Here is a 23,392-nt window from a genome sequence, read left to right as displayed (position 1 = left end):
TCTTTGTCATGGTGAGAACATTTCAGTTTGATCACTTACTACTAAATTGCCATTAAAAAATTCACCACTTGCTACCTTTGCAAGGAACCTTTATCCATGTGACACTAAGAACTGCCGCATGCCCCACACGAAGCCAAGACTGATATCGAAAATGCTTTCTTATATCAGGACACAGAGCTGACAGGGTAACCGGCTGCTGTTTCGGGCCACACTGTGCTGTGTCCCGGGGTTGGCAGCTCTGTCACCTTCGAAACCAGAAGCGTAAAAAGCAGCAGCTCCTCGGCCTGCCCTCACCCACTGTGCGGTCAGCAGAAGTTGGGCTGGCAAGTTCATAGGATCATAGAAGAGTTAGGGTTGGAAGTGACCTTAAAGATCATCCAGTTCCACCCCCTGCCATGTGCAGGCACACCTCCCACCAGACCAGGCTGCTCAAGGCTCCATCCGACCTGGCCTTGGACACCTCCGGGACGGGAAGTTCTTTCCCTTCACTTGCCAGTCCTTCCCAGCTAGGAAGACCCCTATAACACATCAGCAAACCCACTACTACGTGCTTTAAAAACCCAATCACAGAAGAGGCGTGTGGCGGTTCGTGCCCTAAGGGAGTACAGCGTCCCACACCCGCAAAGGAAAGGAAAGCGATGCGGCCATCGCCCTTCCCAGCAGCTCCGCACCGGGAAAGAAGGGGGTGCCCGCTCCCTCGGAGCGACCCGCAGGGAGAGAGAGGGCAAGGCAGACGAGGAGAGGGCAAGGCAGGCAAGGGGGGAGAAGAGAGGGCAAGGCGGGCAAGGGAGAGGGCAAGGCGGGGGGGAGAGGGCAAGGCGGGCAAAGGAGGAGAGGGCAAGGCGGGCGGGGGGAGAGGAGAGGGCAAGGCAAGCAAAGGAGGAGAGGGCAAGGCAGGAGAGGAGAGGGCAGGGCAGGCAAAGCGGAGAGAAAAGAGAGCAAGTCAGGGGGAAAGAGGGCAAGGCAGTCAAGGGAGGACAGGACAAGGCAGTCAAGGGGAGAGAGGAGAGGGCAAGGCAGGCGGGAGGGGAAGGGAAAGGCAGGCAGGGAGGAGAGGGAAGGACAGGCAGCGGAGGGCGGGCGGGCAGCGACCAGCCGTGCAGGGGCTGCCTGGGGCTCACCGGGCGCAGGGCAGGGCTGGCGGTGCCTCCTCCCCCCTCGCCGTCGGGTCTCTCAGCGCCGCTCCATGCACACGTCTCCGCGCGGACTTCCCCCCTCGCCGGGAACCGCTGCGAGGGCACCGAGCGGCACCCGCCGCCCTTTCGCCTCCACCCGCCCCCCGCTTCCTGGCTGGAAATTCCCGCTGACGCTCCAGAGAGGCGGGACGGGGCGGGAGGAGCGGAGTCAGCCCAGGGTTGCGCGATCGCCATCGGCGCCGCCTCGCGGATGCTCTGGACGGGAGGAAGAGCGTGAACCATAGAATGGAAAGGACCTTAAAGATCATCTACATCCAACGGGCAGGGACACCTCCCATCAGCCTATGCTGCTCAAAGCCCGATCCACCCTGGCCTTGAACACCTCCAGGGATGGGGCAACCACAACTTCCCTTGGTAACTTGTTCCAGTGTCTCACCACTGTCGTGGTGAAGAAATTCTTCCTAATGTCCAGTCTAAATCTGCCCCTCTCCAGTTCATACCCATTCGCCCTCATCCTATCCCCACAAGCCTTTATGAATAGCCCCTCTCCAGCTTTCCTGTAGCCCCTTCAGGGACTGGAAGGTCGCTACAAGATCCCCTCTGAGCCTTCTCTTCTCCAGGCTGAACTAGACCAACTCTCTCAGTCTGTCCTCGTAGGGAAGGTGCTCCAGCCCTCCGATCATCTTCGTAGCCCTCCTCTGCACCCGTTCCAACAGCTCCATATCCTTCTTATGTTGAGGATTCCAGAACTGGACACAGTACTCCAGATGAAGTCTCACAAGAGAGGAACAGAGGGCCGGAATCCCTTCCGTTGACCTGCTGGCCACGCTTCTTTTGAGGCAGGATACGGTTGGCCTTCTGGGCTGCAAGCACACGCTGCCGGCTCATGTCGAGCTTCTCATCGACCAGCACCCGCGAGTCCGTCTCTGCAGGGCTGCTTTCAATCACATCGTCTCCCATCAGGTACTGAAAACAGGGATTGCCCCAACCCAGGTGCAGGACCTTACACTTGGCCTTGTTGAACCTCATGAGGTTCTCACAGGCCCAGTTCTTCAGTCTGTCCAGGTCCCTCTGGATGACATCCCGTCCTTCCGGTGTGGCAACTACACCACTCAGCTTGGCGTCACCTGCAAACTTGCTGAGGGTGCACTCAATCTCGCTGCCAATATCATTGATAAAGATATTAAACAGCACCGGTCCCAGTACGGACCCCTGAGGGACACCACAGGTCACAGATCTCCATCTGGACTTGGAGCCATTGACCACTACCCTTTGAATAAGAACATCCAGCCAGTTTCTTATCCACCTTACCATTCACCCATCAAATCCATCTCTCTCCAATTTAGAGAGAAGGATGTTGTGGGGGACCGTGTCAGAGGCTTTACAGAAGTCCAGACACATTCCATCTCTTGGTTTTCCAGTGTCCACAAATGTGGTTATCCCATCCTAGAATGCTGCTAGGTTGGTCAGACAGGACTTGTCCCTGGTGAAGCCATGCTGGCTGCCATTAATCCTCTCCATGTCCTCCATGTGCTTTAGCATAGCTTCGAGGAGGATCTGTTCCGTGATCCTCCCAGGGACAGAGGGGAGGCTGACAGGTCAGCAGTTGTCAGGGTCGTCTTTTCTACCCTTTTTAAAAATGGGCACAACGTTACCCTTCTTCCGATCACCAGCGGCTTCTCCTGGCTGCCACGACTTTTCAAATATCATGGAGAGTGTCTGGGAATGCGAGAATAAGGCTAAATGTGGGGAGAAATGGGGACCCTAAAATTTTCTGAGTATGAGGCAGGTTTTCTTTAAAAGCAAAGTCAGTGGAGATGCAACACGCACAGGGGCAGCATCCTTCTTATCACAAAGGAGTGCAGGGAGGACCTCTTGCCCTGTGAGGTGGATGACAGGACATTTGGAGACAAATGGAGCCAGCCCCCGCTGTCAGCAAGCATCAGCAAGGAGACTGGTCCGACCGCCCAATTATTTGCCAAGGAGGTGAATTGTAGCTGCTGCTCTGACCATCCAGCTCCCCAGGTGATCTGTACTTATCATAGCATCACTGTAAAATCATTATAATACTAAAACCCACCTCCACACCTAACGCTACCCGCCTCCTCCCGGCCTCCGAGGCAAACCACTCCCATCACCACTCCTACTGGGCACGCGCAGTTCCGTTTTGGCAAGTGAAGCGAGAACTTTCTCTCTGCCAACTAGCAGAGTTTGACTTAATGCCTTCAGTCGCCCAAGCTTCGCTTAAAATAACACAAATTATTATGAAAATCCAAGGCAGTGGTGGGACACTGGGGGAAACTTTCCTGGGATCAACTGACAAATTGATCTCTGTTCCCCCTCCCAGTCGGGCATGCCCCCTCGTATGCACACGCGTGTTGACTTCTGGTCTCCCGCTAGCCATCGCTGTCTTTTGGTACTTTGATCTTAACTCTATGTTCTACCTGCGTGTTCCTTTCACGTACATCTGGGTGTTATTTGCTACACACGTGTCATTGGTAATTGTGGTGTTGTACACGTTTGGGTGTTGGGTCATATGTAGGGTTGTGTGGCGTGTTTAAGCAACTGGTATCTTATCCCCAGTCATCATCAAACCCTTATTCAATCAAGAGCTGTTGTAATCGCTTATTTTTAATAAAATTGGCCTGTTCGAACATATACAAGTCTCAGGAATGATACAAAATGTTAAGAGGGATTTCAAAGGCCTTTCTGGCTTAAATGAAGTAAGCTGGACGTATATTTTCATTCTTGCAGAATTGTCTTGGAGAAGAAGGCTTTTTAATCCCGAGGAAGGAAAGCAATGCAGAGAGCAAGCTGGACAGGCTCAATTGCCCTTGTGTGACTGCTCAGTGTTTGCCGTTCTCTGACAAGCTGGACAGTTTCTTTTTGTTCTTGTGACATTGTCCAGAAAAGGCTTAAGCAGATCGGTAAGCCATTTCTCTGAAGTCCTTGGTATTTCCACATTTCCTTTGTGAAAGGCAGTTGGGGTACTACTGCCAGGTGGTCAGTGTGTCAGGTGGACCCACTGCCATGGACAATTCTTATTGAGGTGGATCCACTTCCATTGGCTCCTCGCTGATGTCCGGAGGATCCACCTCCATGGGCTCCTCGCCGTGCTCTGCAGGGTCCACCTCCATGGGCTCCACGTCATCTGTTGCAGTGTGGTCGCGCCTCCATCTCACACTCACACCGTGCCTCCATAGAAAGGCACGCCAGGTCTCCATCCTCTTCCACCTTCTGCTCACAGGTGCAGACTGAACAGCATTGGTTGCACGAGCACAGGCAACGCGTCTCTTGGCAGGTGACGTGATGACATCCTTGAGAGTCGTGGTATTACCTTGTGGACCTAAAGCCAAGGTTGCCCGTTTCAAAGGTGAGCAGCCACTCGCCTGGCTGCTCTGGCTGGTCCCTGGCACAGAGACAGGTTTGGACTCAACGCTCCTCCCTTCTGGATGTAAAGCCGATGCTTTGCACTTCAGAGCTGAGTGGCGACTCTCCTGGCTGCTCTGGCTGGTCCTTGGGAGGGAGCTATTCTTGGGATGTGTGTTGGCCCCTGTTGCGTTTCCAGGCAATGCTCTCTGTTTCGGAGATGAGCTCCTACTTGCCTTGTTGCTCCCTGGCATGGAGGCAGGCTTAGAGTCCACTCTTTTCCCCCCAGGACCTGAAGCCAATGCTCTCTGCTTCAAAGGTGGGCAGCCACTCGCCTGCCTGCTCTGGCTCTTGCTTGGCAAGGAACTATTCCTGAGATCCACGTGGCTCTTGTCTACTTTTAAAGCCAATGCTGTCCGATTCAGAGGGGAGCAGCCACTTGCCTGGCTGCTCCCTGGCGCAGGGACAGGCTTGGCCTCCACGCTCCTCCCTTTTGAACCTGAAGCAAATGCTGCTGCGTTCAAACAAAAGCGGCCACTTGCCTGTCTGCTCCCTGCTGGGTCTACAGTCACGCACCGCACACCATTGCCCAGAGGAGGACGGCCAATCTCCCTCACGGCATGGGAGGTGGCGTTGCTCCTCTTCCACTGCCGACGACACTGATTCAGGCTCCTGGGAGGTGCCTTCGACTTTGGTGGCTGCGGGAAGCGTCTCTGTGCTGTCCCGTGCAAAGGGCCGCGGCCACTTGCCTCACTCCTCTGGCTGCTCTTCCTTCCAGACATGTTTGCCATGCAAACGCCTCGAAGCTCAGTGAGCTCTGAGCCAGCTGCACCGGACACAGCTTTGCTAGGTCCTGAGCAACAGCCCGTCAGGTGGCTGGGGACAGCACGAGGCCAGTGTGATGTCATAGTGATTGTGACTGTGGCCGAGGGGGGCTGCCAACTATGGCAGGTTTTGGCTGGGGGGGCGCGTATGACCTGAAAGGTACCTCTGAGCCTTCTCTTCTCCAGGCTGAACAAGCCCAAATCTCTCAGCCTGTCATTGTAGGGAAGGTGCTCCAGCCCTTTTATCATATTTGTAGCCCTCCTCTGGACCCGTCCCAACAGCTCCATATCCATCTTACATTGAGGATTGCAGAACTGGTCACTACTCCAGATGAGTTCTTACTAGAGGGGAGTAGAGGGGCAGAATCATCTCCCTTGACCTGCTGGCCATGCTTCTTTTGATGCAGCCAGGATACGGTTGGCCTTCTGAGCTGAGAGCATGCATTGCTGGCTCCTGTGGAGTTTCTCATCAAACAGCACTCCCAAGTCCTTCTCTGCAGGGCAGCTCTTAAACAACATTTTCCCCCAGCCTGTATTTAAATTGGGTTTTGACTCGTCCCAGGTTTAGGACCTTATAATTGGCTTTTTTGAACCTTATGAGGTTCACACAGGCCTACTTCTCCAGCTTGTCCAGGTCCCATCCTGTCCTTCTGGTGTGACAACTGAACCACTAATCTTGTTGTCATTTGCAAACTTGCTGAGGGTGCACTCGATCTCGCTGTCTATATCATCGATGAAGATATTAAACAGCAGTGGTCCTTGTAATGGACTTCTGAGGGACACCACTTGTCACAGATCTCCATCTGGACATTGAACCATTGACCACCACTCTCTGAATGCAACCAAACCAAATGAAACCCAAGCTAGAACAGTAACCAAGTCTCCCAGACACGTCTAACCAAGGCTGACAAAAATCAGATAGTGCCACATTTATTAGGTGCAAATATTATGTGAAACATTTAGGTTCATACATCTTTATGCAGATTCTTAAATGTCTGCTTTGCTAAGGGCAAGGAGCATCTCAAGTCAGCAGCCAGTGTAGCTCACCCAACGTGCGTAGTCCCAGGGATTCTACAGCACACCTGAAAAGCACCTGTGGAGGATTTTGTTGTGCTAAGGCCACATGACATGGAACTCACACTATTTATCTCTGAATTGAAGGAGACTAACAAGAATCATAATTTATAAAAGGGATTAAAAAAAACCCCTGTAACTGTATGATACAACTATTTTTTCTTGTGTTAAAGCAAGGAATTCTAATCCAGAGCAAAAGTGGAATAAAAAGAAGAAGAGTCAAATCATAAAGCACCTGTTGACTGGTACAAGAAAAGGATGTTTTCACCAGAGAGCTATTACAGCTTTATCTTTAACACCGTATAGTCCAGTTATGTCAGAGGGAGACTATGCTGCTCAACACTTCCAGGCTATCCAGATGGTAGTGTATTTCATTCATGGAAAGGGAGTAGATTCAAATGTTACACTTTATGCCCTGTCGCAGGGTTGGGACAGAAAACTAATTTAAAATTAGTCCTGAGACTATGAAAGGGAGCTTGGGAATGCTAAGTATTTTCTCTGTCTCTTGATAAGGGAACTGAAATATCATACAGGTTATACATTGATATATGTGAAGAGAGTTATTTCCTTTATTTGGATTGCCAGTCATGCTCTGCGATGCAGTTCTAAAAATGCATTTCCTCATTCTCTTCCCAATCCAAATTGGGAATTGAGAATGACTCAGCATTGCTGAGTAAAACATGTTTTTCTTTATTAAATTGGGATTCTTTGCACCCAAATTCTGTGCACCCAAACCCCAATATTAATCTTTTCTGTGGAATTAAGTGCACTGAAGTACGCAGAGCAAGCAAGGAGTGAATTGCACCCCAAAGCCCTTTAAGAAGGAAGTCTTTATGGATTTAAAATACAAGAAGTGCTTCAAAATAAGACTAATTTAAAAGGAAAGGTGCCGTGTCACAGCTAGTCAAAGGCATGCTCCCAGGGCAAAACCTGTATGAACAAGTACCAGGAAATCAGACGAAGTGGAAAAGTTCCCAAATTTACCGAGACTTACCTGATGGATTTATTTTAAAAGGACACATTATCAAGTACTCAGACTTGGCTTTCCCTGTGAAATCCTAATCAGCTTCCACAAACACATAGATTTTAAAAGAAAATCCTCTTTTCAGTTATATTGAAAGCATAAACTTGTCTTTCTTTGAAGAACATCATAACAAATGCTATTTCTACTGAAACCCACAGAGCTACTAGACTGCCAGCCCACAGTTTGGTGAAGTTCGGTGTCCTTCAGAGAACATTCAATAAATGAACTGCTTTAAAGTACAGGATTCTCACCTGAGGAGCCAAATGAGCAATTATTTCTATAATCTGTTTTCCAACCACTAGGGAAATTAGGCATTTAATATAGACTCAGGTGTGAGCAGTTAGCAGAGATTAAGTGGTGCCTCTTTCCTGGACAATACAGGTTTGCACTGTTACCATAAAGTTGTTTCAGTACCTGGATAATAACAGCTTGCAAATGTGGAGCTGCATCTGTTCTCTGATACTTGCTTTGGGAGTACAGAACCCTTTTGAAGGTCAAAGATCTTTGGCCTCAGTACTTTTTAATCCTGGAACTAATACAGTTTCTCATTGGGAAGAAAGTGTCATTTCTGAGAATTAAACTTTACTTCTCCAGGGGTCTCTGAAAATTGATAAACATGTAAGACTGACGGAGATTTTTGAAATAATCATTCTTCGTTTTAATTTGTATGCACCAACTGAAAAAATAAATCACTGAAGATTCCTACTTTATTTTTTCCCTGTATTTATTGGAATTGGGACAGCACCTTTTCTTTCCCTTTGACCCAGTAGCTTTGATACTAAAACAGGAAGAGATAAGGGAAAGTCTAAAACAGCTGCTGAGAGATACTTCCTTCTAAAGCATTCAGTTGCATGTCTTCATTGGCCTGCTAGGCCATGCTATCCCAATTTCTTTCTGGCTAATCCATTATTTCTGTATGATCCAGAAGTTCTAACTTAAAACTTGATTTATGTTGGATGGTAGCCAGTGATTGTCCTACACACAGTCCTCCTAGATGTTATCAAGGTTTAGATAACACTTGCCGTTGGTTTTGCTGTTTTCTCCTGTAACTTGGATCTGCCAGGAACATAAGAAGACGATATGTTTTAAAAAAAATTCGTATTTTTCAGACAGCGCCATCATTCCATGACAAAATATATATTGAGCTCTGATGAAATAAACAATAGAAACTATTAAAAAACCCCATCAAATCATGAAAGCACATATGCAAAGCTAAGCGGTTTGACCTGCAGCTAGAGCAGGGTCTAGAAGTCAATGATGCTGTTGAAACCCCACATTACAGCATCCAGGAGAAGTAATTTCTGTTATTACTGTTTTCTGGTGGATGACGTTCTGAGCTCAATTCATCATGAATTTAATCAGCAATTAGATGGACACAGCAACACCCTGCAGAACTTAGAACAATGTTGTGTCTCCTGTAGTTAACTCTGGTTGCTTCCTACAGAACTGCAAATCAGACCTGGGATCTCATATTACCTCCAAAGTGATTCAGACCTGTAATTATGCTAAAAGGCTAAATTTCAAGTGGTTTGGGTAAAAGTGCCAGAGCTGAAACAGGAGAAGATTTCAGTAGTTAGTAGCTGTTTGGGTGAAAAAATAGATTTAGTAGGTGCAAATAAGAGTACCAAGAGGTTGTAGATTTAGCTGATATGTATAATTGATAAAGAAAGGGAAACATTCGTATAGAAGTACACAAGAAGAGTAAGATAAGAATAAGTAAACAAGAAGAGTAAGAATAATAAAAAAATATGGAAGCGATCATGAAACCTTGAATAAGGCATTACTAAGGATAAAAGCTAATCTGAATAGGAGTGTGAGTGACCTTGTATTTCTATGTGATAGCTGGCCATTGTGCATGAAATGCAGATGGAGGTAAATAATTTAACAGGCTAGTTCAGTCCTACACCCCAAATGGGAGAGATCTGAATGGATGGAAGAGAGGTTTTCAGATTGCCTTTTATAAATTTCCTCTTCTAGAGTCCTTTAGTTTTCTTGCTGATAGACACAGTTATGAGCCTACTTTTATATCTTCTTTCATGAAGTAAGCCTGCCAATTAATTTAGAAAATAAATCTAGGCAGAAACACTCATGTTAGATGTAATGATGGGAACTTTAGCTCTCACGTAATCTGCTTTGTTTTCATATATGACTGCTTAACATTTAATCTCACAAATATGATAGAGTACGGGGTATCACCTACCTAAAGACATGGAAAGAACCAAGCAGAGAAGGCAATTTAATGTATAACATTTTTGGAATGGTTAGCCTAGCCTCCCCTCAGTTTGGCCATGTAATGCCAGGCCTCCTTCCTTCCTTTTTCATTGGCTGATAGCAAGCAACATTTCACAGCAAACTTCTCAGATGCATTGGAAATGGTTTCTTACATATTGTGTGTGAACTTGCTGCAAGGGGGCTGCTCTCAGGGAAGAGCTACCCAGAGGACTGTAAAAGGCTGTAAGCCAACTTGCTTGCCAAGGCCTTGAAGCTTTTTCATGCAAAAGGTATAGACTGCTCTGAAAGTGCTGCCTAAGATAGTCCTACTTAGCAGCCCAGGTTTAGAGGCTGAGCTGTGTAATACTGTACGACGGTATGTTATGTGTATTCTCAGGTTATAAGTGGTTATGCTTATAGAAACTAGTTATAGGACTGTTAGTTGTATGTAGTGGTGTAACGATGTGAAGGACATACACCTTAAAGCCAAAAGCAAATTGCCACAGCAAGCAGAGTCACAATTTAGAGATGTGCTTTCTGGTAATAAATCTAGCGATCTACCAGTAAGTTCTTTGGAATCTGGACCTACTACACATCATGAGTCATTCACTCTTCTGTTGCTCAGCTACATAACACTACGGCCAGACACTAAAGGCAGAGGTGTGGGCTACTGCCATTTGAGTTCAGTGACAGCAGGTTCTTACCAGTCCACTGCATTAATTCCCTTCTCTTCCCACCTACAGTCCCTGTATTATGGTTAATACTGCACTATGTTCAGTATTTCCTACATGCGTGGGTTGGTTTCTCTTCATGGTTGTTTTCACATCTGAATGATATGTACTTCTAACTTTTATCTGATTATACCCATCAGAACCCAGTTCAGGGGCCTGCTTTTTTCCCAACAAGACAGGAGTTCTTCCCATTACATGACTGCAGCTTTAGAGCCTCAGCAATGTTTCACCCAGTTAGCTAATGCAAACTAGAACAGCTGTTTGATTCTTGTTGATATTGTTGCTTTGTTTTGTTAATAGTCATTTTCATTATATATATGCTCAGTTCAGTTTATGAGGTCAAGTGTACTGAAGAGAACCAATGTTCTCTCTGTAGAGAAAGCAGAATTTAGCTGACTTGGGTTTGTATTACTGCTACTTTATGCTCTAGCGATCTGTAAGGCCCCAGTAAAAAAAAAAAAAAAAGTTCCAGACAGCTAAGCATTGTACAAATACATTGGGAAGATATTTCCTCTGCCACAGAACTTTCAACATGTAAATATATAATGGAAAACAGAATACGGAAACACAAAGTGGCACTCTCATAGCTGTCTGAGCTCGTGCAGTGATTCATTTAAGTCTTATGGTCAACTCTTGGTAGAAGGATTTATTTCCTGAACTGTTTCTCTTGTAAGTTTTATGCCTTTACTGTAATTTGTGATATTCTTAAAATTTCAATCCTGTAATCTAGTTTTTTTCCAGCTAGTTTTCTCTTAGGTTTTGATAAAAGCATAACACGTTTAAGAACCCAGAAGTATCAACAATCAAAAGATATCTTTTAAATGGATGTGATTCTTTTTAGGCAAACCCTGTGGGCTTAGGGGAATTTATTTGCAATTTTGTAATGTTGGAGAGTTAACAGCAGTGAGCAGTGCGCTAAAATAAATCACTAGTGAATGGATCAAGTCTTCTAAAGATATAAGATTATAAAAGAATATTGGAAGGCAGTAGGAAAGGCAAGTTGTCTCATGGATTTGTTTCATAAAAGTTTATGTACTCCCTTTGCTCCAGAGCTGTGAGGACTAGAAACTTTTTTAAGGAAACTATTCTGTACTTAAAGCTGCAATGTTAGAAACAGTACAGGTGCCATCTAAGATTGCAATAAGATGCAAGAGGCTGATGAAAAGCAAGAGAGTATGCTATAAAAAGAAAGAGCCCAGTGACAGAGCATGGTTTCAGAAGAGGGGGGACCTTAGTTTGTTTTTTACTCTGCACAAGAAAAACAATGAGTGATAGTACGGGAGGAAGCAGAGTGTTCTCCTTATTCTAGTTTCATTCTCAATTCCCCTCTTGATTTAGTGATTGGAAGCTGAAGCCTGGATGGTAATGGGACAGTCTTTTATTCTTTCTCTTTCCTGTGCAAGAGCATGGTGCAGAGGCTTTTATGCTATAAATAAACATCCTGTCACCGAAGCCAGAACTGGTATGACCATGCAATTCTGTTGCTGTTCCCAAGCACTTTGTCTTGGCTGCTGTTTTGATTGCCTTCCAGGCTAAGAATTCCCACACAGTCCTGTAAAACATTAGGTATGAGTATTTGTACAGGCTCAGGGTCTCTGCACTGCTGAGGCCTGACCTGAAAGTGCATGTGACTTTTTCTCTCTTAAGGGCAGGGAAATAGAATTGCGGTCTTCAAATGTTGCTGTTTACCTAGACGTCCAAATAGGAATGAGACTAGGAATGAGACTACTGTTTAAGCCCTTAGGTGTATTTACAACAGCTCTTCCCATTGTGCTGCCAACAACTGGCTGCACCCAAAGACACTCCCTTAGATAGCATAGTGAGAACTCAGTGCTGCTTGTATTCAGATCAGCAGCAAACTCTTGTTGACCTACCTGGGTGTAGGGCTGGCAGCTGAGGGAGGATCTCTGCCTTCTCTGCAGACTTGGAAAGCATTCTGACAGTAGGCTCACGTGGCTGTAAATAGTAGGGCTGGGCAGCATCTGCAAAACCGTTCAAGTATTTTCTTGAAGCAAGACTTGCCTTTGCAAGCTGCATATTGGTTGGTAAGAAGGCAAGGTGAGTGTTGTGGAGAGTTTATGCATGCTTCTGGGTACATCCGTCTGATTCTACTGGAGTTCTGACAAAGATATAGACAGGTTGGAATGGTGTACTTGTGATGAAGATGCTATTCTTATTCTAAGGATACATAACAAAAGCCCAAAGAAGTGAAGATTGAAAATGTGAATGTTCGGATGAATCTGAAACAATACAAGTCTCATTTTCCCCACACTTCTTATCACTAGACAGATGAATATGCCCACAATTACAATCTATTATGTGCCACAGTCAGACAATTCATATGGCTGTGGAGCCCACTATGTCTTGCTCCATCCCATGACAATAATTCCAGGAGGTGGTTGTGCCATTAGAAGAAACTCATCTGTCATTTGACAGTACTACAGTACCTGCCTGACTAGAAAAGTTGGACACACTGGTGTAGTACTTGCTATTTTCAAAGCATTTGCCCCTGTTGACTTCAGTTGCAGATGTGTTTTAAGTACTTCTGCAATCAGACTTCACTGTCCAAGTCAAACGCCTAGAAAATTAGGAACACTGACTACCTGTGAAAAGTTTGGTTTAAGTGATGTGACTAGCATTACACAGTAGTTCTGGAACAGAAGAGAAGACTACAGCCTACCTGGTTAGGATTAAGGATATAATCCTGTCTTTTCCAGTGGTTATCTGCTTGTTTGTTATAATCCTCCCAGCTTTTGCCAGGAAATTCATGGAATCCTATGGAAAGCAGTCTTTTTAACATGAAATTCCCTGGAGCAGCCCCATCCTAGCAACTCAGCTTGATACGGGTGCACCGGTGTGGTAACTTTCATAGAAAGCAAAAAAAAAAAATTGTTAAAGTTATAAACTGAAAATAATCTCTTAGTTATAAATTCTCATCAATAGTTTATCAGTACTAGTAATATAACCTGCCCCATTCATAATATGAGGACAAACTTGTGGTTAGAGCAAAAGACTCAGAATATGGGGTCTCTATGCAGACCTTCAGTGTAACTTCAGAGAAAATCTCCAAATCCTGATTTTGCTGATTTAGATAGAAAAACACATACTCTTATTTTGTCCCTCCACTGACATGCAGTAGTGTGATACACATATACATATTTATCCTCCTGCTTGCATGAAACACTTGTAGTGTGAAACATTAAAACCAAACAGCTCCTACAAGTCGGTTTCCTGATCTGCCAGCAGTTTCATTAAGCTATGCCTTTTAGAAGAGTGGCTTTAAAACCTTGAAAGAGCCTTGAATAAACTTGAAACTGGAAGAGACAGGGTCAGATTTAATCAAAATATATATGACTCATCTTCCATTCTTTATCAATATTTTATGTGACAAGGTCACATCTCTAGCTGAAAAATACCGTCTCCCTGAAAATGAAGCTAGTGATTTCCACTTTAGAAGATGTTCTGCACATGAACAGCACAAGTTGAAAGAGAATTGCAGAGCAGGGAGGTAAACCTGGAAACTGGACTACTGAGCTACAAAACTCTTGATGCCTTTATCACAATGACCTACATAAAAAGTCCACCCCTGCTAACTTTCATCCAATCTGACCTGAAACTGTCAGGCATCATTGCACCTCAGGCATTTATTAGTTCTTTGATGTTACTGAAACAGAAGAATTCTCCTCATACTCACCCGTTTTAGAAGAAAAATATTCCTGAAGTAGTTGATGGTTCTCCTTTCCTCCCCCCAAACAGTGTGAAATATCTGCATGGCTTGTCATACTGTAAAGTCAGGAAATAAGCAAGTAGCACTGCAAATGAGGACACCGTCACCTCAAACTGTTAGGAGTCTAATGTTTGTCTGAGGATTCTAGCAGTGTTTCTCAGACTCTGATTCATATCTTTAGCAGAACAGGTCAGAGATTTCTGTAGAGAAGCCTGATTGTATGCAGTGCATGCCCAAACCTGTTACAGTTCTTTACCCAGGGGCCAAAACCAACCACAAGTGTTTCTGTTTCATCACCTTAACTGAAAAAAACAGCTATTTAGATTTATTATGTTTGTTATGAAGTTCTCTTAATAGTGATGCAAAGTGCCTCTTTTTAAATGCATATATCAAAGCCATATCATCACAAAAAATAATTAAAATGTCAGTTCTGACTCCTTTTAACTCCTGCATGTGCTTCTGGGCCAAGACTGCTATCAGGGCCTGAGCTAGAAATTTTAAAATATGTGCAATCAACAGAATACTTTGCCAGACTGTCACTGGCTATTTCTAGAAAGGAAAGCTTCTATTGATTTTGAGTTCTAAATCTTTTCCACTTAGATTGGCATGGAAACACTTGAAAGACATATTAAAGAACAGACCAGTAGAAAAAAAATATTAGTGATGTATGCCGAAAATTCACATCTAGTTAATAGAGACCACCTAAAATCCGTAGAAGAAAGAGATGCATTCTGTTTTAAACAGCTAGGTTAAAAGGCAATTGACAGTTTGAACAATCTCCAAAATTTCCAGATTGGGTAATATTCATGTCAGACCTTTGTTAGGGAAGGCCTTCTCCTGAGTTGTGAACAGCAGCTCTGGAATCTCCTGACTTGCTGAAATGGATGTAAAAAAACACTAGGCAGCACGTCAGACTTCCTGCAGCAATCTAAACTTGTTTAATGAAGACCGAAGGGAAAAAATATAGAGGAAATTCTGAGTAAGTGGAGTCAATATTTATCAGTGTCTTGTCCTGGCTGCGGAAGAAAGGAGACAAACTTGACACAGAACAAACAAAAAAAAGCCCCAATGGATTTCCATCTAATCCAATTAAACACTAACCCACGCAGACAACTGGGTACGGTTGCCACTGCGTGAAGGCTTTCCATAGCAGAACTAAATGCCAAAGAATTGTAGTACAAACAGAAGGTTACAGAGTTAAGGAAATTACTCTTAAAATAACAGCTTTCTAGAAGTTAAATAGATTACCACAGAGGAGAAACAATCTGCTTGGGGGTACCAGTAAATGCATATTGACATTTAAGTCACTTGATGAAGATCCCATTACCTGATAGAAGGCCTATGACAGAGCTCCTGAAAAGCCCTAACGGTACTTGAAAATCTAGTTTTCTCTAGCTGCTACAGTGGATGATTTATCAGGAAGACAGTAATAACAGAAAATATCCTGGTCTATTTCTTTCTATGTGGAATCTCTGAGACACTTAACAATAGGATGAGTCTGAGCAAGGATGCTTAGTTTTAGGTGCTGTGCTCTTCTTTTTCTTTTTTTTTTTTTTACCTCAAGAGCTGTGTCTTTTTTATTTTTTATTTTTTATTTTTTTTTCTGGAGAAAATGTGTGCTGTGAGGAGAAATCTGTTTCAAAGCCTTTCTGTTTCTGAAGAACTAATGTACTTTGTGATTTTGCGGGAAGTAACATATTTAAGCTCCTGAAGGATTTAGGGCTAGGCTCTGTAGAGAGAATATTAAATTGTGACCCTGACTCCTAGAAGAGACAGTCTGTACCCTGTGAGCGGTTTAAGGCAGTGTGTTAAAAACATTCACCAGAAGTGATGCACTGAAGACAAGCACAAGAAGCTTGTGTCTAGGGAAAGTCTCAACCTGGAAAACGAGTAGAGCAATTGAATGAAGTGAGCCTACACAATATTTAGTGACAGTGGGACCAATGTAATGCAGACTGATGTGACAGTCTGCTAGTTGGGGCAAATGGATAACCAACCCTGAGAGTCTAGAAAAGACTATCTCATGAGTTATCTATTGGGTGCAAAGGCAGGGGATCTTGTTTCTAGCTGTACAGAATTCCGCTCTAGCTATTTGAGAAATGCTAGAGCGGAACTGACTTTTGCGGTAAAAGGGGTAACAGTGACATAGAGAGGTTCTGCATTCAAATTTAGGCTGTGATGTAGAAAACCAGAAAGCAGAACATCCATATATCATTTTCTGAAATGTGCTTAACGCTACCAGCTGCGCTAGTCAGATTTGCAGAACTAGCTTCAATATCTAGCTGAGGAAATGACATCAGAAGGAAAGTTTGAAAGTTGTTGGGAAGTGACTGTGTAAAATGTGAGAGGTTATAGTAAGTGCATGTCATACCATGCCTAAGGATCCTGGTCCTCCAATTGCTTCAGCTGAGGACATGCCGAAAGCCTTCCTCACCACAGAAACCAATATGCCAGAAGCTAACAGATTTTGGTACTTTCTTTGCCGGACACTGAATGAGGTGATCCACTATGTGCAAATTGGGCTGCAGAGAGAGTTCATAGAACCATAGAATCATTAGGTTGGAAAAGACCTTTGAGATCATCAACTCCAACCATACCTGTCCAATACTAAATCATGTCCCCAAGCACTTCATCTACCCATCTTTTAAATACCTCCAGGGATGGTGACTCAACCATCTCCCTGGGCAGCCTGTGCCAGTGATTGATAAGGCTTTCTGTGAAGAATTTTTTCCTAATGTCCAATCTAAACCTCCCCTGGTGCAGCTTGAGGCCATTCCCTCTTGTGCTATCACCTATCACTTGGCAGAAGAGACCAACGCTCACCTCTCTACAACCTCCTTTTAGGTAGTTGTTGAGAGCAATAAGGCCTCCCCTCAGCTTCCTCTTCTCCAGGCTAAACAATGCCAGTTCCCTCAGCCGCTCCTTGTAAGACTTGCTCTCCAGCCCTTTCACCAGCTTTGTCTCTCTTCTCTGGACAGGCTCCAGGACCTCAATGTCTTTCTTATAGTGAAGAACCCCAAACTGAACACAATATTCAAGATGTGACCTCACCAGTGTGGAGTATAGAGGTAGAATCACTTCCGTGATCCTGCTGACCACACCATCTCTGGTACAAGCCAAAATGCTATTGGCTTTCTTGGCCACCTGAGCACACTTTTGGCTCATGTTCAGTCAGCTGTTGACCAACAGCCCTAGGTCTTTCTCAGCCTGGCAGCTTTCCAGCCACTCTTCCCCTAGTCTGTAGCACTGCATGGGGATTTTGTGTCCCAAGTGCAGGATTCTGTACTTGGCCTTGTTAAACCTCATCCCGTTGTTGTTGTGCCATAGTGTTTCCTTCATAAGCTTATATAGAGAGACTCCTAAATTCTTACTTTGAGATGCTAAAGGCCACAGAGTTGTTGCTTTATAGCTCTTCCAAGTAAGCTCACCTATTTTCATTGATCTGAAACGGATATTTATTACCAAACGTACATAATACTGTTGAAAGACCTAAAATTACTCTTGAACAATCAACTACACAGAGAACACAAAATCCAGTAGGTTTATGAAATCAGCAATCCACTAGCTGGATTAATTGTGTAATTAATTGTGTAATTAATTGTATAACATGTACAGTAGGCAATAATCCATATAGATAAACTTGACTCAAAGGGTAAAGATAATCAGAGATTCCTACCCTGCATATGCTGCATTGTTGTTTACAGGTATGAGAGCTAGCTTCAGCGCTGAATGCAGCAGTGAATTCATACAGTTAGTTGCAAATCATTTCACTTTGCCAATACAGATACAAGTGTTCAGCATTGGCAGCTGTTGTTTTCCTAGTGGTAAGTTATTTTGTCTGCTGCATTGTTCTTCCTTGTGTTTTAATATAAAACTAGCTTTATCAGAACTGTCCCTAAAACTCTGCTCTCAAGATTAGTTCCAATTCTTAACAGATGTATTCATAAAAGACACTGATACTAAGCCAAATGAATACACAAACAGCAACAACAAATATTTAGTCAAGATTAATAGAGTAAAGACTAATTTAGTAAAGGGGGACGGAAGCAGTGGCTGCCATGATATTAGAGCTACATATAGCTTGGCTGCAACTTTCAACCTTGCTGTGCTTTGACCATGTCCTTTGCTTGGCAAGGACCAACTCAAAAGGTGATTGGAGGTTATATCTAATAATGCTAGTATTTGGTCTCTTGTTTGTTGTAGGGATGAATAACTTAAAGGAGGAAGGAAAATGAAAAAGAGTCATGGGCAAATCAACACTGCCTCCAGCCCAGATTCTAATAGGTTTCACTGAACACAGTATGGGAACGCATGTAGAGCAAGAAAAATAGGAAAAGATATCACTGCTTATCTGGTGAACTGTGACTTGGAGGGGGAGGAATAAAAGATGTTATCATGTAGATAAAAGCAGTCATGGTGTATTTGGATAAGGTAGAGGTGTGGGTACATGAAATAAGGATTTACAGCCTACCTGAATGCTCACAATCTTGTTGCCAAGTCTCTGATATCACAACATCCCAACCATAATGTTCTTTGTATAAGTACATATACAAAAATGTATTCTTAATCAACTGTGATAGTTGGGTTGCACCTTAACTGTATCAAACTAATTAAGTAATTTAGCAAGGATTTCAGTTGAGTTTAGTTCCGTCTTACTAGCTTCAGCCCTCTGGTAGCCAGGCCAAACCTGGGCAACTCAGTATGTGCTATCCATTTTTTACCATTAATCTGGGTTTCTCACTGTCTTCACCATGAATATTGAATCTCAAACCAGAAAACTAAATTTTATGTGTTTAAGTGATTTTTAAATGCCTATTTTAGCTCTTGCTATTTGTTCAACATTTAAAAAAAGGAGTAGAATGATATGTTTTTAAAGGAAAACTGTACAGTATTGCTTCTAAACATCAAGATAAGACCACAAACCCATTAAAAATACAATCATAAATTATGTTCTGAAGAAATTACAACATAGCTCCCTCCCTTGAGAAATAAGAATATAGCAGCATGGCCCAAAGAGTGTTAACTCTACTCTTTTAGACTTCTAGCCTGATCTAATTCCTGTGCGAGGGGAAATATAATCTTTTGAAATGAGTTTCATCCTACAATTTTGACAACCAGAGAGGCAATGATTCTTCTCTTGATTCTGACTGTCGTCTCACCATCTACTTCACAAGAAAGAAATAATTTTGTTTGGGGCTTTTTTCCAGGTTGGTTTTTTTTTTTTTTTTGTTAGAGTGAATAAGATAAAATAAGATAAAACTGTAGAGCTACTGCCACCTACAGTCTTGCTGCAAAAGTTCCAGCTTCGGGAAAAGTACTGAAGTGGTACTAACAACTGGGTCTTAAATATCTACCCAAGGAACGCTACAATATAACTCAAATGAGTTAAAGTCCATTTAGGATTCACCTAAGGATTCTGAAATATCTATTTTGAAGAAGAGCTCAATCACCTCCTATTTTCTTACCCTTCATCATGTGGTAGTTGATTTTTGTCATAAATACTAAGAGTGGATACCCTAAAAAAGCCTTTTTATTAAACGTGTATTAAACAGCCTGTTTTTTTAAGGGTTTAGGCTACAGGAATAGTATGTTTGACTCCACTTGATGGCGATATATAGAAAGTATAGGCTAGGTTTCTATCAATTATTGGAGCTCTATCTTCAGGTGTTTTCAAAGTTTGTCACACTATAATGTTCTTTTCAGTGATTCAAAACCAGCAATCTACCAAATCCAACTCACGTGGTTCTAATTAGTCATTGATGCTTGAATTTGTCAGTAGGTTTGGACAATGATTGCTTGTATACCTGTGTTCTTTGGAAAATGAAGGACTTATATATAACTAGAGCATACAATTTGGAAATCAAAGGTAAGCCAACAGGAAAATGTATACATTCTGCTGGGAGTAACTGCTGTTGCTGTCATTTAGGAGCACATGCTGCAGGTTTGTGACTGACTGTAGATGGAAGAAATTCAAACCATAAGCAATTCTGGCATTGACAGGTGAGGTATTTGTGGCACTGAAGTGTCTTACGGCTCAGAATTTGGTAGGAAGTTATACACTTAGAAAAAGTAATGTTAGTTGGGAATTTGAGATGCTTCAGGAATGGATCCAACCCACATCCTGTATCCTCCTTTTATGGCAATGAAATAATTGTTGAGGTTATATATACAAACACAAGGATGAGTCTGTGTGGTTAATGTGCCACAGAAAGATCTGAACAGCATGACTTCAGCTCCTAACTCTGTGATGGTCTGTGTGACCTGGAGTATGCAGGGCAAGACCAATAAAAGGGCTTAGACACGTAGCTCCTACTGGATTTTAATGAGTATTAGGCACTTGAATTTCATTGCAGATTTGTCCATTAATCTGTTCGTGTCCAATTATTTAATCTGATATAAGGATGATATTTACTGAGAGGGCGGTCAAAAACCGGAACAGGCTTCCTAGAGAGATGGTCGATTCCTCAAGACTGTCAGCGTTTAAGAGGCATTGGGGCATTTCCCTTAACTTGGTCAGCCCTGAAATGGTCAGGCAGGTGGACTAGATGATCATTGTAGGTCCCTTCCAACTGGAATATTCTATCCTATTTCTCTTCCATGCTGCAATTTTGCCTCTTTTATTTGTGAATGCTCTTCATTAAGGACTTTTTCACAAATACATGGAGAGACCAGTAGTAGCCTAGTCTCAATGGACAGTAAGATAATTTGCAGCAATCTGTAGCAGTACTGATAATAACCACACCCAGCCACAGAAGTGAGTTAAGAGTTCTCTGTTCTGTGCTTGAAACACATTTATTTCACTGACAAGGAGTGGAGGAGAAACTAGACTAACATACTTTTCCCAGAAAGCAGTGGGTTCCTGTTACAGACCTGTTATGGCTCTCGGTTGTTTCTAAAGCATCTGCATTCTCTTGTGTCTCTCTCAAATTGTAAATGATTTGTGGAAGACAAGGAAACTGCGAATGCTTTTTGAATTCTTATGACTCCAAATACAAGGAAAATAATTTCAGGAGTTTGGATTTTGATGTTTCATAAAAAAGTCACTCAGGACATTTTAATGCATCTGTTCTATCTAAAAAAAATCATGATGGTATGTCTTGCCCTTATTGTAACACTTTATTTTTTGCTGAGAGAAAAGTTGAAGAGAATAGGTTCTGCAGAAAGCTTAAATCTTAGTTAAGCATCATTTTACTGGAAAAACATTGACTTAAACACTACTTATTTGTAATGGTATCTTCAGTAATGGAAAGCTTCTGAGTTGGTTGTCAAGGCGGAGAGTGCAGCTGGTTCCTGTAGCAATCTCATAGACCCTGCAGCAGAAAGACCTGTATCTGACAATGGCACATTGCTTACATTCCTCCTTAGATCATTAGGGTACCCTTTGAGTGGCAGTAGTTCCTGTGAAAATTAACAAATAAAATGTAATTTAATGATCCCATATTTTAACATTCCAGAAGAAGAGTCAAATAGGGTCAGATTTCTAATATCTGTGCGTTCTGTTTTTCATTCATACGTGTAACTGCAAATGGATGCAAACTAAAACCCACATTTGTTCTACTGGTTGAGTTCTACTCTCATATGAGATGTATTTGTGAATTTAAAGCATGTTCTTTCTGTCCTCTGTATATCAGAAAGATGCACTAAAGGGAGGCGTTCAAATGTAGTATCCAGGAAAGAAAGAACAAAGCTAGAAAAAACACATCCAAAACATTAGCAAATTTTAAAAATACAGTATCTATTTAACTAGACAGTGAATGAAGACAAGTACTTTGCTTTTTTTACTTCCTGAAAGTTTTTAAATATTTTATTAAGCATGAACTGAGGACTTAGGGAAATGCATGATTATTTTAATATGAAACTGCTCACATCAACTACAGTGTTCTTTAGCATTTAGTTTTGGATTAGGTAACCGAGCCACAGTTTGACTAGTATTAAAATTTTTAATTTTAAGTGCAATTTTTTTTTAAATTTGATTGGAGAAATTCATCGTAAGAGGTGTCTTACTCTGGCCTCTCGTGTAATTACTCTGTAGCAATTACACTCTCCAGAAAAGTGTTTTACTTTTAACAATAAAGGCTTTAGAGACTCAGCTGGAAATGGAACCTTTATTCAATGACCTTCATTTTCCACTTGTGAGGCAACAGCAGCCTACTATACCAGCTTATGGAGGTTAATTTTCCACAGATGTGTAAGAGAAAAGCATACTCTGAGCATTTTAGTTTTGCAGCACTGAGTAGAAATCGTTGAGTCATTTTGCTATTCATCTGGTCTACACAGATTACATGGTTTAAAGGGACAAGCATCCTAGTATATACTGGTGATCTTAATGGCACTGTGATCTTAGGTAGTTTCTCTAAACGCTCCTGGAAGCAAACTAAAGAAATTAACTACCTGTTTTCCTTTGGATTTTGAACTTAGCCTTGCCACAAACCTGCTCCTGAGAGCAAGTGCATAGTGAGTTTTACTGAGCCAAGTTCTGAACCTGAACTACTGGAGCTGTTTCTTGTACCTTGAATACTGTGTTCAGTTTTGGGCCTCTCACAGTAAGAAGGACACCGAGGTTCTGGAGCATGTCCAAAGAAGAACAACAAAGCTGGTGAAGGGGCTGAAGAACAAGCCTTACGAGAGGCAGATAAGGGAACTGAAGTTGTTTAACCTGGAGAAAAAGAGGCTGAGGGGAGACCTTATCACTGTCTACAACTGCCTGAAAGGAGATTGTAGCGAGGTGGGTGTTGGTCTCTTCCCCCAAGTAACAAGTGACAGGTTGAGAGTAAATGGCCTCAAGTTGCACCTGGGTGGTTCAGATTAGGCATCAGGAAAAAATTCCTGTCAGGCATTGGAACAGGGGCTGCCCAGGGATGTAGTTGAGTCACTATCCCTGGAGGTATTTAAAAGATGGGTAGATGAGGTGCTCAGGGATATGGTTTTGTAGTGGACAGAGATGGTTGGACTCGATGATCTCGCAGGTCATTTCTAATCAAACGATCCTATGAGTCTATGAATGTGGTGTACTGCTCTTCCTCTGAACACATTGAGGAGGAAGGAAGGGATATGTGCTTCAGGCAGTATCATAAAACCTAATATTGTTTTGTAATATTTTGTAGGGAGCCTGGCTCTCTACATAGTGGTAGACTGTTTAGGTACAAGATAAAGAGCTGTGGCAGTTATCTCATCACACCTTCATATCAGTCACAGCCTGCCATGACTGCTGCCGATCCTCCTAAACACTGAGAAGACCAGAAACTGGAGTCTGTATGGAATGACTTGGGCTAGATAAAGAGCTGAGGCCATTATCT

General features: G+C 43.0%; 2 protein-coding genes across 5 annotated transcripts in view; both read right to left on the bottom strand.

Annotated features, from left to right (window-relative positions):
* Nucleotides 1-1,303, bottom strand: part of NFKB1 (nuclear factor kappa B subunit 1) — a 65,532-nt gene extending 64,229 nt beyond the window's left edge. For both annotated transcript variants that reach the window (XM_054065687.1, XM_054065688.1), the window contains exon 1: nt 1,122-1,303. The gene's annotated coding sequence lies outside the window, so the exon portion shown is untranslated. The remainder of the gene's footprint in view (nt 1-1,121) is intronic.
* A 2,552-nt stretch (nt 1,304-3,855) lies between these two features.
* On the bottom strand, nt 3,856-13,226 carry LOC128852060 (uncharacterized). Of its 3 annotated transcripts, none has more exons than XM_054065529.1 (3): nt 13,050-13,226; nt 12,244-12,488; nt 3,856-6,422 (listed from the first exon to the last, which is right to left on the bottom strand). In XM_054065529.1, exon 3 carries the CDS (start codon nt 5,621-5,623, stop codon nt 4,178-4,180), a length of 1,446 nt encoding a protein of 481 aa, XP_053921504.1. In that variant the 5' UTR covers nt 5,624-6,422; nt 12,244-12,488; nt 13,050-13,226; the 3' UTR covers nt 3,856-4,177. The 3 variants fall into 3 exon arrangements, with proteins under 3 accessions (XP_053921504.1, XP_053921505.1, XP_053921506.1); XM_054065530.1 differs by having other exon boundaries at nt 3,856-6,161; XM_054065531.1 differs by having other exon boundaries at nt 12,244-12,351.
* Between the last annotated feature and the right edge of the window lie 10,166 nt (nt 13,227-23,392).

Source organism: Cuculus canorus, chromosome 4 (assembly GCF_017976375.1).
Source record: "Cuculus canorus isolate bCucCan1 chromosome 4, bCucCan1.pri, whole genome shotgun sequence".
NCBI lineage: Eukaryota > Metazoa > Chordata > Aves > Cuculiformes > Cuculidae > Cuculus > Cuculus canorus.
This window is presented reverse-complemented; position numbering and strand designations above follow the sequence as displayed.